The following is an 18,888-nucleotide window of genomic DNA, read 5'->3' on the forward strand; positions in this document are numbered from 1 at the left end:
TTTAAGTATTCCTAAAATTTTAGCTTTCTATTTTAAAGCATAAATCTGTGTTATTTGAGGCATGTAGGTTATAGAAATTCACTGTTAAAATTATGTTACCACAGATTTTTGTAAAGGTAATTTACAGATTTTGAAGGAACTGTAAAGATATTTATTGTGTCGCCCTAGTTATCTGGTAAGGCTACAGTTAAATCTCCTAATAAATATGAAAATGTGCTGCTTATTCTTAAAGATCTCCAGAAAAGGTTCCATAAACTAATTTACTTTGTGTCTGGAAAACAAGTACTTCTATGAAATGGAAGTCTTTAGCTCATAAGAAAAATAATCACATTTCAGAAGTCAACTAGAAGATAATCTAAATTATTCTGAGTCCTAACAGATTAGTATAGTCCCATTAATTTCAGAGTGTATACTATGGAGAGTCTGTTTCTCTTGGCTATTACAGTCTTAAAAATCAAAATAAAGAACTTTTCAACATGAAGGAGGACTTATATAGTGTACAAGTGTAGAGATTTTAAAAGTATAAACTTGTAATATGTTTTCCCTGATAGATATTTAAGCTGTATAAATTCCTTGAGACTTCTTGTAGAAAACTGGCATGTTTCGTCAATCCCCATCTTCTCACCCCTTAAAGTAGAGAACTTGAGGGGTGCCTGGCGGCTCAGTCAGTGGAGCATGAGACTCTTGATCTCTGGGTTGTGAGTTCGAGCCCCACATTGCATGTAGAGATTACTTAAAAAAGTAAAATCTTAAAAAAAAAAAAAAAACAGAGAAGTTGAATTGTATAACTACCTTTTAATGATCTTTATATAAATTGTTTTGCTAGACTACATAAGTAAGCATTAATATTATGAAACTTACTTGATTTGTGTTTGCCAAAGAATATTAAAGAGTGAACATTGAACAAGTAGTATTACCAAAAGTTTAGCTGAAAAACAATTTTTAGTAACTGTGATTGTCTTTTTAATCATGTTCTCTTCCATATAATGTGATACAACCTTTAAAGAAGGGTTTATCAATTTTTTTGTTGCACATAATTGTTTTCAATTTTCCCTTAATTTTTACTAGATCTTTTGTATACTTAGAGAATAGATGCCTACAGATTGCTGTTGGGTAATGCCTTATTCTTTCCTATTTGTGAATATTCCAAAAACCTAAAGCTTTTCTCTTTATGCTCTACAAAGTATATTACAATAGAGTCCTATCATATGTACATTTAACTTAAGGGAATTCAACTATAGGCCCCTGGAGAAAAAAATAAAATTTTAATAGTTCAGAAGTTACACAGGATTCTAATACAATTCTACTGCAAGAATATATTGTCCAGAGTGGGCCACTCTGGGAATGGCAGAAGTGAAATCTGTTACTGTTGCTCTCTAAGTATCTGTGCTTCCATTGTCTCACATTCAGAGGTTAAGCATCTCACCTCCGTCAGTGTGATTGTAATTTTAAAGATAAATTTTTTCGTATAGCATGGCCCCCAAATACAAGCCTAACTATGTCATCTGGTACTCAGCCACAGAACCTGATCTAGTCTGATGCCAGAGGAAAAACTGTCTTTGCTGTGCTTATTAAAAGAGATACATCTGTCATGGGAGACTCTAAAGGAATTTTCAAGGCTTAATTTTTACTATACTGACTTTAGAACTTAGCCACTATATGAGATATGAGTCAATTGATATATACTTACTCTTCTGCTGCTTAAGCCAAATACTTTGATTTAGTCATTTTTTATTAGTCTGTCATTATTTTAAATATTTACACATATGCTGTGGCATAGTGTTGCCCTCTGGACTGATTGTCCTTTTTCTAACTATCACCTATAAGAGCCTATTTATTCTCATTTTCAAATAGGAAATTCTAAATGACGATATCAGGAGCCCATTATTTTTAGTAAAGGGCCTGAGCTTTAACACACCAACTTTTGTAGCTTCTGCTGCTTGGAATTTTTTTGCTTGCTTCCCAGTCTTGGCCATTTTGCATAGTTGTATGGCCAGATGGCTAATAACCTGGTTAGTCAGGTGCTAGAGTGCTTGATCCTCTGGATAACACACAGCAAAATGACACAATGTTGAGGAACTTGGGAAGACTTAAACATATGTGTATTTAGAATTTCTAGGACTAGATTTTAGTACATATGAATAAATTCTATATTTTTAATAATCGAGTTAATATGTGATTTGGACAGTTTCCAAATACAGTCTACTATTTTTTTTTTTAATCTATAAAAGTACCTTTGAAAATTTAGTGTTTGTTCAGTGACTATTCATTTGCATGTGTTTGAGTTTGGGGGATATGACATGTCAGAATTAATACCTTTTTCATAATTAGAAAGAACTCTATAATTTAGAAAGACTGTAAATAGAAAAGTGATTTTTAAACCACCATTATATGTTCAGGATTTGAATTCCCAGTTCCCACTGAAATTTCATCAGCTTTCTAAATAATTTTCCTAAGCTCACATGTCTCTACTAAAGATTTGGTTTATTTTCATAAATTAGTAGGATATATGTAGCTGGAATGATATGTTCTTAAGTCTCAGGATCTGTAGCTTACTTTAATTAGTACATTTTACTTCATAAAATTTGTAGCATACAGTTTTCAAAGAACTCTAGGTTCAAGCATTGGATATTTTCATGGTTAGATTTTTTAAATCTATTGGGCCTTAATCCTTATCCAAGTGTGTTTCACATTTCAAAATTATATCCTTAGCAGGGTGTGAAGTAGCAGCCATAGTAGTAGAATTAATAGCTCTGTAGTTGTGTGCTGAAGTGCAAGATGATTTACAATAAGTGGAAGATTGGATCACAGATAATCTCATGTTCAAGTAATTTGCAGCCAGATGAATTCAGGTTCATTTATGTTTGGCCATCCAAGGAAATACACCATATTTTTCTTTTCAGATTGGATTTCTGGGTGGCTGATAAGTACTTATGAACCTCAAAGCTATCATTCAAGCTTCCTGGTTAGGGGATCATACTTTAATACTCCCTGAAGTCATTTTATTTTATATTTCTTTAAAGTACCTTTTCCTGTATTAAAATAATTTTCTGCCTGCGTACTGCTCAAAGAAATTTCTAATCAAAGGTTATCTTTTAAAATAGGTGCTTGGGTTTATTGGAGTTTTTTGTTTTTTGTTTTGGTTTTGGGTTTTTGCCTTTTTCTTTTTTAACAAAACGATGTACATTTTGGTAATCTTCCATCTATCTTTTCAAACTGGATTTTCAAATTAATTTTTTCCTAAGTACCTGTCACCCTCACCTACACCCACTTCTTTGATCATTTCTGTTGGTCTGCTCCAGCTGCGGGAATGTGACTTAGAGGGCGAGAACCTGAACTATTCCAAGTATTGGGGTGTCGCACAGTAGTTTCCTGTCCAAGTGGACTGGTAACATCTTAGACTATAGCATCTAAATTTCTACTCCAGAGAATTGTTAGCAACTACCAAAAAATGGTAGTTTCTGACCTTTCTCTAGACCGCTTAGGGAGGGCAGATTCAATAGTTTTCCAGATCAGGTTATTCTGGAGTTGGGAATCTTGCTTAAAAGTTTGTCCATCTATGAACAAAAGCTGCCTCCTTAAATTTATAGGTTCCTCTTTCGCCCTTAGAAACATACTGAATAAGTTTTCTTGCTTTCCAACATCATAGTGTCCTTCAAATATGTGAAGTCCTGTTATGCTCCTTCCCTAGTCTGAGCTTTTAGTCATGTCCCTCACATGACTCTTCTCCCATACCTAGATTCCTGTCAGGTGCTGTATATATGGGGGTGTTTGGGGTTTTTTTTTAAGCACTTGATTCATACTGTTGGGTACATTAAAAGTTTCATTATTTCTTGTAAATAATATTAAATCTAAAACAAACTTTGTCTATTTCTTTTTCATATTTAAAATTTCAATGGTTTAGGGGTGGGGTTCCCCCCCTTCCACTACTAACTTTATCTGTGACCTCAGATGAAAGTTTCTTCATCTTTAGTGTGAAGTTGTAGGAGGAAATCACCAAGCATGCCTCCTGATCTAAAAATTTGGGGTTCTGTGAAATGCTTCTGATTCTAGGTTTGGTCATCTGTCCCTGAAACCATCCTGTCCATCTTTATGTTAATTACAAACTTGACTACCACACCCTATCTGGAGGTAGACCTAGAACCGTAACACTTTCTACCTTGATAGAGATTAGGGAAATAACGGTTATCTTTATTTATTTCCACTTAGCATTTGATTAGACTTTGAATTATAATGCCTGAAGTCTTCTCGGTTTTCTGTATAAATAACAGTGTAAAACCCAGTTCAGGTTGTATTTGCCCAAATTTATACCTTACCTTTGTCCAAGCTTTCCTACTTATTCATATAGCCTTTTGGATTGGAAATTTATTTCTCAGAAAAAATATAAAATCCTTTCATCACTTGGCTGAAAAGGGCTTTAGTGATCACCTAAATTAAGCTAAGTATGTTGGATGAACATAACTGAGCCCCAAAAGGTTCAGTTACTTGTCGAGGTATACTCTGCTATTACGATAGAGCTGAGAGCTAAAAAAAAATCAAGGTCTCCTGGCCTCTAGACCCATGGTCTTTATTACCATCATTTTCTGCATATATGTTGCTTGGCATATGCATTTCTTGTAGATCATTTATGAAACATGTTTGAGGAAGATTTCGTAACTAGACTCCAAAAGTGTAGAGATATTTCTAAGCAGTAGATTGACAGTAAGGATCTAAAATCATGATGAGCATTAGTCAGTTGCATTTTTATTTCTAAATCTTGTATTAGGAAGAAGTTAACAGTTGTTTAAAAGTGAAATTCACAAGACCCTCAGAGACCAGGGATTATAATGTTGACTTAAATTAGGGAGAAAATATTTGGTACTTTTTTCCAAGTCAATTTCTAATTTATTGCTAATTTTTTTATTAAAACGTACACAAACAGAGTTCTGTAATAATATTTTCATTCATATAAATGGAGTTTTTTTGTATATAGGTCTCCAGGGAATGCTAAATTATTGTTTTCATAAATATGTAATGACCTGACCTTGTAGAAATGATCCCTTTTTAAAAAAAAATTTACTGAGCATCCCCTGCTAGGAAATTCAAGATTTAGGCAACTCACTCAAACTTAGGAAGTTAAAATGTAAATCTCAAAAACATACTAGCAGAACTATTTAATAAATTAAGGATCTTTAGGTTTAAACAGTTGCTTTTTACGGATTTCTTAAAACATATAGATAAATGTTACATTAATTATATAAACAATCAGGGCAGCATTAATTTTTATAAATTTTCTTCAAGTTTTGATTCAGCACATTTCTATTATATGCAAATGGTCATTCTGACACCAACTTACTTTATGTCAGTGTTTAGTAGGAGTTAATCCTGTTGTCAATAAAAGTCATCCCTATAGTATTCAGATCTGAGAATTACAACATAGTAGGAAAAGAAATGCATCAAAGGACAGATAACAAAAGTTTTTACAACAAGAAATTATGTTTTTGCTCTTATAGCCCAAGAACTTTAGTTCAAGTGTAAAGCCTGTGTAGACACTAAATTTCTGGGGTTTTCTTAAACATTATTTCAGAATTTTCTGATCCATTCACAATATGGTGGAATTTCTACCTAAACATTTTGCAGTGGTACTACTCAGGAAAGCTGTATCCTGGAAGATAACGATTCTTTATGAGTTATGAGTGAAAATTATAAAATTTGATGAAGTGATATTTTCAACTAAATTATTAAAATGCAATTAAAGACTACAACAAATTAGGTGACAGTGTTTTCAAAACAATAAAATTAGACTGAGGAAGTTTGCATTGCATGATTTATAGATTCCCTGGTATTCAGGGATGCATGATAACCTTTTTTGTGTTTTGAAATAATTCTTACCCAAACATCACAGGTTTCTTAAAGAAGCCTTTAAAGTCAGATGTTGTGATTGTATGTGCCCTTTTTTTTTTCCTCTTTTTAATTGGCAAAAATAAGAAAAAGAAAAGAAAAAGGTTTCCTTTTTAAAAACTGCACACACTTTTTTGGGGGGTAATAAATGAACATTTTTTTGTTTGTTTTTTTTAGAACTGAGCTCTCCATAGACAAACATAAGTAGCATAACACAGTGTCTTTCCTCAGACATCATTCTGTACAGTAAATCAACATAAACAACTCCGTTCTTATTGACTGGATTTTTTCCAGGTGGGTTAATTGGGTGGGGAAAATTAATTAACCTTAACATTTGGAGCCTCTTTTCTTCCTGTTAAAGGATGAGTTCTTTAAAAAAATAAAATAAAGGTAATAAACCAACAACCTTATATTCCATGTAGAGGGAATGTTTATAATGGCTAAAATTAGAAAAAATGTCGAACGATTAGTATTGATACACAGAATGTTAGGGATCGTCTGAATGCATTGGGACAGTAATATGAGTAAACGAGAAACCAGATGGTAATTATCAGATTTCTTCTCAAGCTCAGTGCAAAGTTGAATTCCAAATATGTGAATTTAAAAAGCTGGATTACCTTTTTACACTGTCTAGCACAAGTGTCACAGCTTACAAAAATCATGGTTCTCAAACTTGAGAAGTGAGTTCTCTTTCCTATGTTGTTATAACTCGGGAAGTTTATAATTTTGTGTTGCTTTGAACTCAAGCCACTCCTGTTAAATGTGGTTGTAAAAATGCGGAATTTTTCCTATGGAAGTGATCTTTAGCAGGATCATGAGCCTTTGTCAGATGCTTTAATTTTGCACAAAACCTTTTTTAATGCTGAAATTTGTTTTGGTACTGTAAGATGTGTGTACGCTCTGTGAGTTTTTATAAAGTGTCCCCTTGTTTTATGTTCAGCATTTACAGCCGAACAGTACCAGCAGCATCAGCAGCAACTGGCACTAATGCAGAAACAGCAGCTTGCACAAATTCAGCAACAGCAAGCAAATAGTAATTCCTCCACCACCACTGCACAGGTGAGGGATTTGTCTGTCTTATGATTATCCCTCATTGTTTCCCACCAGAGTGCATCTCTAATTACCAACTGTTGTCATAGAACCTTGCATCTAACCAGCAGAAAAGTGGCTTTCGCCTGAATCTACATCATAGCCATTCTATACAGGGTTTAGAAAGAACATTACAGGTGAGTATGGAAGCTGTTACCTCTGCTCCCTATTTTAAGAAGTAAAACTACAAAGCATAGTTAAATGAGATCAAGACACTGTCTTCCAAGTTTGTCCTGTAGTCTGTGAATTTACCTCTTTAATATATAATCTTCCCCCGCTCATTATCTTGGGTATTTTAATTATTATTAAAATTTATTTAAAGTTACCATACTAAACCTCTTTTACTATTAAAAGAAATCACTTTTAAGTGATAAATGTTTGCCGTTTAAACACATGTAAGGCTCAAAGGCTGAAATTTGAATCTCAGCATCTTGGAGGAAAAATTCATTTAAAAAACTCAAGGAGCCTCTTAATTTCTAGCCCAACTTATGATTATGATATTTTGTTACTTCTGTTCTAAAGGGATAGTTATCTTACTGTTCCAGAGGCACCTTTGTTTATATGTGTATATATGTGTAAGTTAGGTGAAAGAAGCTTACATAATCATTTTTCGCTATATGTATTTGCAAATCACTGAAATGTTTTACTAGTATATTTCTTGTCTGACACTTTGTGTCAGAGGCTTACTGTTTCCACATTCTAGGTTTCTTTTCATATTTGACTTGTCCATATTATATAGTGTCACATACGAAGATCAAAATTTATAATCCCCGAGTTCTTAGATCTCTTGAGCATTCTTCAAATTTGTGACTGTCAAAGAGATAAAGATATTTCAGTGGTTTGCCACTCTGGTTTATATTCAGACTACTGTGGTATACCTGTGTAGCTTTAATGTTAATTTGAGACCAAGCGATGCAGATTAGATTTGCTTTGTATTTTCTTTTTAGGGTTTTGTTTCCAAGACTTTGGATTCTGCTAGTGCTCAGTTTGCTGCTTCTGCTTTGGTGACATCAGAACAGCTGATGGGATTCAAGATGAAGGATGATGTGGTGCTTGGAATTGGGGTGAATGGCGTCCTTCCAGCCTCAGGTAAGGATAAAGACATTTAGGGGCGCCTGGGTGGCTCAGTCAGTTGAGTGTCCCACTCTTGATTTCAGTTTAGGTCATGATCTCAGAGTCGTTTGATCGAGCCCCGCAAGCCCCGCGTCGGGCCCCGCGTTGGGCTCCGTGCTCAGCAGGGAATCTCCTTGAGATTCTCTGTCTCCCTCTCCTCCCCCACCCCCGTGCATGCTCGCTCGCTCTCTCAAATAAATAAGTCTTTAAAAAAAGAAAAGGACAAAGACATCTAAATTGTTCTGATGTTTGTAACATGTATCTATAATAAACAGCAAAGTTGTACATTGTTTCAATGCTTCTTTCTTTTTCTCTAGGAGTATACAAGGGCTTACACCTCAGTAGTACTACACCGACAGCACTTGTACACACGAGCCCGTCAACGGCAGGTTCACCTTTGTTACAGCCTTCAAACATGACACAGACTTCAAGTTCCCACAGTGCACCGAGTCATCAAGTAACTGCTGCCAATTCTGCAACAACTCAGGTTCTGATTGGGAACAACATTCGATTAACTGTCCCTTCATCAGTTGCCACTGTAAACTCTATTGCCCCCATAAATGCACGACATATACCTAGGACTTTAAGTGCTGTTCCATCGTCTGCCTTAAAGCTGGCTGCCGCAGCAAACTGTCAAGTCTCCAAGGTTCCATCTTCATCCTCTGTAGATTCAGTTCCAAGGTCAGTAGTTATTTGAAGCCTAAAATGTTTGCAAAATATGAGCTCTAACTTAAATCCTCTGGCAGTGCTCGCTACTTATTTGCGTTTTTTGTTCTTTTCCTTATATACATTAAAAATGGATAGATGAGAATTCCTTGTTTATTCAAGAACTAAACAGATGTAATAATTCAATATTTGTTGAGAATTTGAATTAAATGATATGCTGAATATTGCATATGTGCTTTGGACGTCACTTTCTTAGTATAATAATAGTTTACAATGCTCTCATTTTCCACCTTTGGGTGGGAGGAGTTCTCTTTAGAATGTTTCTTTTGTTCGTTTTCTTCCATAGCTTCTCATGTAAACAATTGATATAACCCACCTATGGCTTATGCTAAGCTGCTCTTAATAATGTAAATCATATAAAGGCTTACAGTATTAATGCCAGGTCAACTTCTACTCAAACCATTATTTGCTATGCAAATTTGTCTTATTGGGTTTCAGTAGATGGTTTAGAATGTTTGCTCGGGCTCTCCTGTTTTAACTATTAATGGTAATTAGAATCCTGCTATTTACAAAGTACTGAAAGGGGAAACAAAAAGAGAAAGACAAAGAGGTTTTCGGTTTAGTTAGAAGACCAGCGTAAAAGTGTAAAAATTAAATAATGTTAACTGTGAATAATAGATGAAAATCGTTCCTGTATTACAGAACATCATATCCTTATCAAATTAATTGTATAGGTTATGGCTATAATTTCAATATAAGGAGAAATCTTTTCATAACAGCGGTATTCTGGGAAAGTTCTACAAAATAAGATCAGATTTGATCTTGGTTGGGCAGAAAAGAGGAAGAGAGTTGGAGAAACACAAATGTGTTCAGAGGTTAAGGACTAAACTAGTTTGTCTAGAGGTTTGGGAAGGTTAGTAGTTGAAGTTGGAATGGTAGGAGGAGGGCAGACTTTGGAACAGCGTGGGTGCCAAGCTGATAGGTACACTTCCTCAGCCAGGAGTGGCCCAGGATGGAGGCCCAGCAGGCTTTGCAGCAACAGACTGTAGCCTCAAGTTTCCAAACCCATGCATCCGTCTGCTTCTCAGCTTAAGTAATAGTCATCATCTGCTCCATTCAGATCCATTCTTATTAGCATTCTGGGCCTAGTCATAACTAATCAACCAGTTATAGTTCTTACTTAAATAGATAATACCTGGTTTTCATTTTTAAATCACTTATTTTAGTCCCTTTGTTTTAAAGATAAGGGAAATAAGATCCAGAGAAGTTAATGGATTTCTGCAAGCACACACAGCAGTGTAGCTGCTAGAACAGCTATGACCCTGGTCTGCTAATCACCAGCTCAGTAGCTGCTCAACTTCACATAACAAAGTCCTGATAGGAATGAACCTCAGTCACGTCTGCTTCTCTTTCAGAACTTTTATGAAAGGTTTAAAAGAAGAGGAAAGTGAAGCTGTATAGCCTAAAACTTGGGAATTCTTTATGTTTTTAACAGCTGGGTTCCTTGGCTGCTACTACAGTTTTATTGGTCACATAGCTGACCATGGAATTTATGGTGGGCAGAAGCCTGACTTCTGGTTGTATATTCCTGATAATAAACTACAAAGGCCCGTATTCCTCTACTTGGGTCTCATCCCCAAAGAGAGTCACATTTCTTCCTATTATTAAAAATAGCTCATTTTTTCATTGGGAAGATAGTCTTGATTTGTTGAATTATGTATTTTGTTAAATTTGTTGCAGGTAACTAATTGAATTGAACTTTATTTCAACAGGGAAAATCATGAATCAGAAAAGCCAGCACTGAACAACATAGCAGACAATACAGTGGCGATGGAGGTGACGTAGCTTCCTCAGGAGTGGAGCTGCGGCCTGGGGACTTGATTAGGTGCTATGCATCAGTAGCATTTTGAATGCAAGGGATGATGGAATGCAGCACATGCGTTTCTGTGGCAGCTGTGGGGACTTGACAGCAATGCTCATCTCTCATGCTTCAGTTTTTCTTTTCTTATTGTTAATAGGAAAAAATCAACATCTGTAAATTAAGAATACAGCAATTACCTGTACAGTACTGCATATTTGTAATACCCTTGTATATATGTTACTTGAATACAGAAATGTTCATTTGTGATGCTTTGCACTTGGGGGTGGGGGGTGGGAGGGAAATAAATTGCAACAAAGAGTGTGAGATGTGAGATTGTATAGAGATGAAGTGTCATCACATCATGTGCATGGTGCGGAACCTGCTGTTTTATCTATTTATTGTGCCGTGTTTACAGTTTTTTGTACACTGTACCTTCATTGGTTCCTGTGCTGTAGTAAATGTGTTAGGTAGCTGTGGACTCCTTGGTATTTTGTAAATGGTATAACATAACTTGGTTCCCCTCTGGGTCCCTGAGTTTTCTGTGTATCATGTGAAAAAAAAAAGTGGTGACATACATACAGAATTTTACAAAAAAAAAAAAAAGGCATCAGTTTTTAAAAAAAAATGGGGAATGTACTGTTAAATGGGGATCTTCCTGGTCTACTATCATTAGGACAAGTAACAAGCTAAAAATGAAGTCTCTTGAATCTTCCCATCCCCACTTGCCCACAAAGCTGTGGGTAGTTTCTGGTACTTAAAGCACTAATGTTATGTTGCTGCTCTGCAAACAGCCCAGTAGTCCCATTTCCTTCCACACCAAAAAGTGTTAAATCAAGTATGCAAATGGAGTCCTTACAACTGGAGTTTATGTTGTCTTGCCCTTTTTTTAGCACAAAAAAAAAAAATTGTACTTTTTTATTGTCGAATTGTTTAAAAGACTTCATTCTTTACTTGTTCTTACAAAAAGGATATAAGGGAGAAAAAATGCAGTAATTGCTGTACGTGTATCATCATTCCAGTTTCTAAAAACAGCCAGCCAGCTTTTTTCCTTTTAAGATTCTCCAGAAGGCTGCAAGGCCAGAACCACAAATATCGGGTGCCTTCCTTTGGAAATATTTGACCTCTCTTCTGTGAAGAGAATGGTACTTAACAGACTACTACTAGTGCTTTGTCAGTACCGAAGTCTGAATGCCCAGTCCAATGGCATACATTATCCTTAAGGTTTTTAATCCCACCTGGAAAAATTGTGATAGAATTCTCACAAAATAAACCCAGGGCATTACATGTTGACAAACTAATGTGTAGTGGTCTTTTGCTTTTATTTCCAACCCAAGAACTTCTATGTGACTTTAATTAAAATCACCCAGTAAGGCGGGGGGGGGGGGCATGGGAATGAGAGTGATGACTTTAAGTTCATTTTTTTCAACAATTGAATGATTACTATGCTTAGATCCTAGAACAGTGGGAAAAAAAGGCCTGCCCTCTTGGAGTTTGTAATCTGATTGAATGATGAAAACAAAATAAGGTTTAAATTGTATTACGGTAAGTATTAGGGAAAAAATTGATGCAAGGAATGGGGAGAAGCTGTGCTAGGGTGGGGTGGAGGTTTCAGTTTCAAGCAGGGTGGGCAAGGAAGGGCTCACAGACGTGGTTAAATGTGATCAGAGCCTTGAAGCTGGGGGGAGAGCACGCCAGGCGGAGAGGTTTAAGTACAAAGATCCCGAGGTGGGAGGGTGCCTGGCTTGCTAAAGGAAAGGCACTGTGGCTGTGCAGAGGGAGGGCCTGGTAGGTGATTTTAAGGCCTTTGGCTTTTCCTCTGAGAAAGGAGTTTGAAGCAGAGAAGTGGTGTGATCTGAACAGGTGCATCTGACTTTGGTGTTAGGATTGACAACGGGGAGCCCAGTGAGGAAGCAAATCCACAAGAGAGACAACAGTGACAAGGATAGTAGGGATACCGTAGTGGGCCCATGGGCTGTCTAAGCAACAGAAATTGGTAAGAGGCCAAAAGGGAGTTCCAGGCAGGGCTTTACTGGGGCTTGTGCTCAAGCACAGAGGAAAGAATCCTCAGGCTGACTCCCCAAGGAGAGATCATGGAGAGTTTTTTAAAGATAAAGAAACTTAGGTGGGTAAAGAGTGATGTCTCAGCATGTAGAGGCAGGGACTTATTAGCACCTGTGCAGCTAAAAGTCATGCTTCTTCAGGCATCATGTACCTAATTAACATGTTAAATCTAAACCCCTGGGCATGGTTTTTATGTATTATAATGAGGAGGAAAGTTGGTGAAATGTCAGCGCTGGGGTCCATCTTTGTGCAGGCTGGTTTGGTCCATGGACTTCATTACCAAGTTTATAATAGCCAAAAGTGAAGGATAATACAACAGAAGAATTTAAACACTAAGATCTTCGAGAAAGAGAGAAATAGGTCATCAAGAGAACTTTGACATCTAGTCTAGTCAGTAACTATTGTTTATTGAGTATTTACAATGTAACATCCTATGCATAGTAATTATTTAATCCTTACAATAATCCTTTTACATAGATGCTAGGATTATCACCATATTATAGGTGAGATTCACACAAAGTTATACAGTGAGTGGCAGTCCGGGATTTGAACTCATCTGCCAAATTCCAAAGCTGTTGCTATTTGCTTCCTCCTACTTAGTGGCTAAGCCCAGAAACAGATTTCTAACGTAATTTCTTAGTAACCTTTGTTCCTGTTGTGCTCCTAAAGAACTGCTGATTTTGTTACTCTGGTATTTGTTATGCTTTTGTTCGTTTCATGAGCAGAAGCCCAAAACACCTCCCAAACTGACTTTTTACCTAGATATAAATTTTGTCTCTTGAAAAGGACTATGTAAATAGCGTTTTCTGAGCTCCAAATTGAAGAGTTTCGCGTATAATATGCTACAATATTAATGTGTATTATGTTACAGACAGGTAAGCAGGATTTCACACCCCTCACTAAGAGCAGATCTACTTGTATCTGTTTTATATATTAATGTTCTTTATAAAATATAAATTCAACAAAAGGATTCTGTTTTTAAAAAGTTCGAAAAAACAGCAACAGAGAAATAGACAAACAGCACACTGATGCAACAAATATTTATGAACTGTGCCAGGCACTATTAGATGTTAGGAACGCATCAATGACTAAAGTCCCTACCTTCAATGTTGGTAACATTTTCATAGGATATGCATCGATCATCATTGGAAGAACCAGATGACAATTCTAATATTTTCTCACAAGAGTGTATTCTGAACAAATTAGGCACAGAAGAAAAAAAAAGTTTCACATAGGCAAATATATAACCATGCATTTTGAAAGAGAATCCAGTCTTAGAGAATAATCCACCCTCCTTTTGTAGTTCTATAAAACAAAAGGGGGTTAGTGCGTACGACTCTTAGTATCACAGAGCATTCATCTTTACTGAAGACTTTGTTGCTGACCTCATGTATCAGTTACCTGTGGCTGCCATAATAAATTACCAAATGATGGCTTTAAAACAACAGAAACTTACTCTCTCACAGTTCTGAAGACCAGAAGTCCGAAATAAGTTTTTGGTGAGCTGAAATCAAGTGGTCAGCAGGGCCATGCTCCCTTTGCATGCTCTAGGGGAGGATCTGTTTCTTGCCTCTTCCAGCTTCTGATGACGGCCTGGCATTCCTTGGTCCGACGTGGCAGCCCTCCAGACTCTGTCCATCTCTATGTTCGCATTTCCTTCTCCTGGGTGTGTCTGAACACTGCCTCTGTCTCTTAGAGTACACATGCAGTTGCTTCTAGGGCCCGCCCACATAACCCAGGATCAACCCTTCATAGGCCTTAATTTAATCACCTCGTTTGCCATATAAGGTAATATTCACAGGTGCTGGGGATTAGGACTTGGACATATATTTGAGGCCACCCTTCAACCTGCTATACTATGATACTTTTGTGGCTCCAAATATCCTACCAAAGGATAGTAAAAAAGCAAAACAAAGTTTACCCTTGTATCAAGCCATTGTTGTAAGTAGCTAGAATTGATTTTTTTAAGATTTTATTTATTTGCCCAAGAGAAAGAGAGCACAAGCAGGGTGAGCAGCAGGCAGAGGGAGAAGCAGGCTCCCCGCTGAGCAAGGAGCCCGATGTGGGACTCGAACCCAGGACCCTGGGATCATGACCTGAGCCGAAGGCAGACGCTTAACAACTGAGCCACCCAGACATCCCTAGAATTGATTTTAAAAAAAAAAAATTCTGGTTTGTCTATCTCAAGAAAAAAAGTCCTCAGGTTTCCTGAAAAAGCATCTAGAAAGATCATGGATATAAGAGAATTGCATTGTGGATAGACTAAAAACATTGGTCTCTAGTCTGGAAAGATAAGACAATCTATGACTACAGTCATTACGATAGATATACAGAGAGTGAGCATTGATTTTGCTCACCAAATATTGAAATTCTAGAAAACGAGAGCCTCCCAACCTCACACACACACACACACACACACACACATCTGATTCTGGGAAAATATGATTGGAGGAAGAATTTTGTAAGTTTACAGTGAGTGAATTTAAGGTATCAACTGTGCTTAGAAGTTAGCTAAATTAAAAAGTTCAAAACAGTTTTAATGAATGTAATAAAATTGGTATGCTGTTATGGTCAAACTAGAGATTCTCTAAGATAGATCTTTATTCCAAGGTAGCCATCATAAAACCATCTAATTTCCCTTAGACTAATCTGATTTGACTCAAGCCAGATTTATTATCACTTGAGCTCTTGACTCTAAACTCCATGCCTGTGCAATTCAATATGCTAACTACTAACCACATGGCAACTTAAGTGTAAATTAATTAAAATTAAATAAAATTCAAGGGGCGCCTGGGTGGCTCAGATGGTTAAGCATCTGCCTTCGGCTCAGGTCATGATCCCAGCGTCCTGGGATCGAGTCCCACATCGGGCTCCCTGCTCCTTGGGAGCCTGCTTCTCCCTCTGCCTCTCTCTCTCTCTCGGTCTCTCATGAATAAATAAATAAAATCTTTAAAAAAATAAAATAAAATAAAATAAAATTCAAGATTCAGCTCCTTAGTCACACTAGCCACATTTCTAATCCTCAAAGGCCATTTGGTATAGTAGCCACCATATTGGACACATTTATAGTACTACAGAAAGTTCTATTAGACAGTGATGTTCCAAAACCATATATATATATATGTATCTCGATCATTTCCACTTGGGTGTCTTTTAACACACTTCAAACTCAGTATGTTCCACACTAAAGTCATCTTTCCTCTTCCTCCTCACCCCTAAAGAATCCACATGTGCAATTTGGTTCCTCTCTACTGTTCTTTATCTTAATAAATGGCACCACCATTTACCCATCTTACTGAGCGAGAAACCTGAGATCCTTATTTTTTTTCCCTTCTACCTAACCTCCCACATTGATCAGGCAAAAATGATTTTTAAAAATTCCTATATGTATTCAATTGGTATACTTTTTTCCATCTCTACTACTGCCACATTTGTTCAGACTACCTAATTTCCCTACTGGACTATTGCTGTGGTTCCCTAACCGCTCTCCCTGCTCCCAGTCTTAATTCTAAACCTTTCCCCCATCTCATTCTGCTGCCGAAGCATTCTTTCTAAAACTCAAATCTGACTATATTGAATACTGTTGGAGGTGAGTTCCAAACTTCTTCACATGGTTTACGAAAACCATCTTGGGCCATTTTCCCCTTCACATTTTCTACTCCAGCCCTAATAATAGCTAAGTTATTGAGCACTTAACCGAGTCCTAGCACTACTCTAAGCACTTTGTTTGCATTATCTCATGTAATCCTCGCAACCAAGGCCCCTGGGTATGTATGGTTGTACAGGTTCTGCTACTACGACCTATGTGGTCTCATGTAAATGGCACACTCCCAACTCTCCACTGCACAACTTACAGATGAGAAATTACAACTTACAGATGAGAAAGCAGCCTACCTCAGGTCAGATAGAACTCCAAACCATTTTAACTCCTGAGTCCACATAAGTAACGGAAGGCCATAATTTAAATGACAGTCTAGCTTTAATGAAGACAAGCGTGAAGTATTACATTTGTGAATAAATAATACAAACCATATGTAGAAGATTGTGCTTTCAAAGCTAAGAGTTATAAAAACCAAAGAGGCTTCACTTCTAGGAAGAAATACTCCCTCTTTCTTCATCAGATTAGAAGACGGAAGAAATTCTTACAACTGTCCACCCTTTTCTAAAGTGAAGCAGCAAACCTTTGTGCTACTTGTTGGCCATTCCAAGAAATTTGATAGTTTAGGCATAAATGACATCCTAATAGTTTGATTATTATGAATTTGGGGACTGAACTTGTGAAAGCCAAAAATTTAAAAAGATACAATTATTAAATCTCATTTAGTAAAACCCAACCTAGTTTTAGTAGTTTTAAAATTTTTGTGGAAATAACAAAGTACTTGGTCCATAAAATCAATGTAGGACATTCAGAGAGTTTAAAATCACAAGTAAAAACTAACCTTAGTCATGTACAAATGAGTATTTTAGATCTTGGCAAAATTAGAGTGAAGACGTAAAGCTGGTTGTAAACCAATTTTATTAACTCTAATTTGTGCAAAAATTCAGTTATTCAGCAGGAACATTATACGAACTGTGCTGCACTATACATTATAAAATCCATATTTCTAAATCAAACTGTTAGAGTCTTTAAATTTTGCTTAAAAACTCTGAATGTGAGCTTCTAATTGTGGCCAAAATGGAGTAACAAAGATCAGATTTACTCTCTCGCCTGAAACACAAAACTGAACAAAGTACATAAAACACTCATTTTTAGGTATCAAACATAGGCAACCGAGGATAGTGAGCTCTGAGAGAGAGGAAACAAATGAGGTGAGTTGTGAGGGGGACACTGCAGGGAGGAGGAACTCAGAGCCTAGCAGTATCACAGAGTTGAGGAGATGGAGCTAGAAGTCCGAGGTCAAGGGCCAGAGTTCACTGAACAAGTACCACAGAGTGCTGAAAAGAAAGACACCACCAGAGATTTGCAGAGGTCCTCTCTGATTATTCAGTTGTAAACAGAACAATGTGTGTGTGTGCAGAAACTGCACAAGGATGAGGAAAAGCCATCAGAAAGATTTACAGGCAACAATTCTTAAAGCTTAGTCAGGGCTGGGAGCAGTTTCTGTACTTACTGGCCACAGAGTGGAAACCCTCATAACTCATGAGGCATCAGGCAGAGTACTCAGAAGGTTATTGCCTCAGTAGTAGGACAAATTACTGTCTGCTCTGGATCTGCCTAATAAATCTGAAAAGCTAACTTCAAAAGAATCAAATCATTTCCAAGTAATCTAACTACTTCCCAAAACAAAGCTCAAGAATTTTTTTAAATACAAAAATTTTTAGGGGCACCTAGGTGGCTCAGTCAGTTAAGCATCTACTTTCAGTGCAGGTCATGATCTCAGGGTCCTGGGATTGAGCCCCACGTTGGGCTCCCGGCTCAGTGGGGAGTCTGCTTCTTCCTCTCCTTCTGCCCCTCCCCCTGCTCATGCTCATTCATGTGCACGCTCTCTCTCTCTCTCTCAAGTAAATAAATAAAATCTTAAAAAAATATATTTTAGCACCCCACAAAATAAAACTCACAATTTCTGGCATCCAATTCAAAATTATCTGGCATGCAAAGAAGTAGTAGGGAAATACAACTCAATCAGGAGAAAAATCATGTGGAAGAGTTCTAAATGGCACAGATGAAAGAATTAGTAGATAAAAAAATGTAAAATCTGTTATAACTATATTTTATATGTTTCAGAAGTTACAGGAAAACTTGAGCATAATAAGTGCAGACATTGGAAATACTAAAAAGACTCAAATAGAACTTCAAGATGTGAAAAATAAAATGTCTGATATGAAATTAAGAGTAGATTAAATACTGCAGAAGAAAAGGCTAATGAAATTGAAAACACGGCAATAGAAGCAATCCAAAATAAGACATGGGTGAAGAAAAGATTTAAAAAAAAAATCGATCAGCTGTGGTATAATTTCTAATATATACGTAATTAGAGAATAGGAAAGACAGGAAAGGAGGGCCATACTTAAATAATGATCAAAACTTTCCCAAATATGATCAAAATAACTCACAGACCTAAGAAAATCAACAAGCCACAAGCAAAAAAGAAGAAGAAAGAAAATTCACCAAAGCATATTATTAAAAAAATTGCTAAATATCATTGATAAAGAGAAAAAAATTTAAAACTAGTAACAAAATAAATAGAACAACTAGAAAAAAAACCACGGATAAACAA

General features: G+C 36.6%; 1 protein-coding gene across 4 annotated transcripts in view; it reads left to right on the forward strand.

Moving 5' to 3' along the window:
* EPC1 (enhancer of polycomb homolog 1) overlaps window positions 1-11,909 on the forward strand; it is a 69,832-nt gene extending 57,923 nt beyond the window's left edge. Inside the window, exons 11-15 of one of the 4 annotated variants that reach the window (XM_021686501.2) lie at window positions 6,821-6,939; window positions 7,020-7,106; window positions 7,917-8,058; window positions 8,400-8,763; window positions 10,521-11,909. In XM_021686501.2, coding sequence (XP_021542176.1) covers window positions 6,821-6,939; window positions 7,020-7,106; window positions 7,917-8,058; window positions 8,400-8,763; window positions 10,521-10,593 — 785 coding nt within the window. In that variant the 3' untranslated portion in view covers window positions 10,594-11,909. The remainder of the gene's footprint in view (window positions 1-6,820; window positions 6,940-7,019; window positions 7,107-7,916; window positions 8,059-8,399; window positions 8,764-10,520) is intronic. The other 3 variants (XM_021686502.2, XM_044915506.1, XM_044915507.1) reach the window with 3 other exon arrangements.
* The last annotated feature ends 6,979 nt before the right edge of the window (window positions 11,910-18,888 follow it).

The sequence above is a fragment of the Neomonachus schauinslandi genome, chromosome 5, assembly GCF_002201575.2.
Source record: "Neomonachus schauinslandi chromosome 5, ASM220157v2, whole genome shotgun sequence".
In the NCBI taxonomy this organism is placed as follows: domain Eukaryota; kingdom Metazoa; phylum Chordata; class Mammalia; order Carnivora; family Phocidae; genus Neomonachus; species Neomonachus schauinslandi.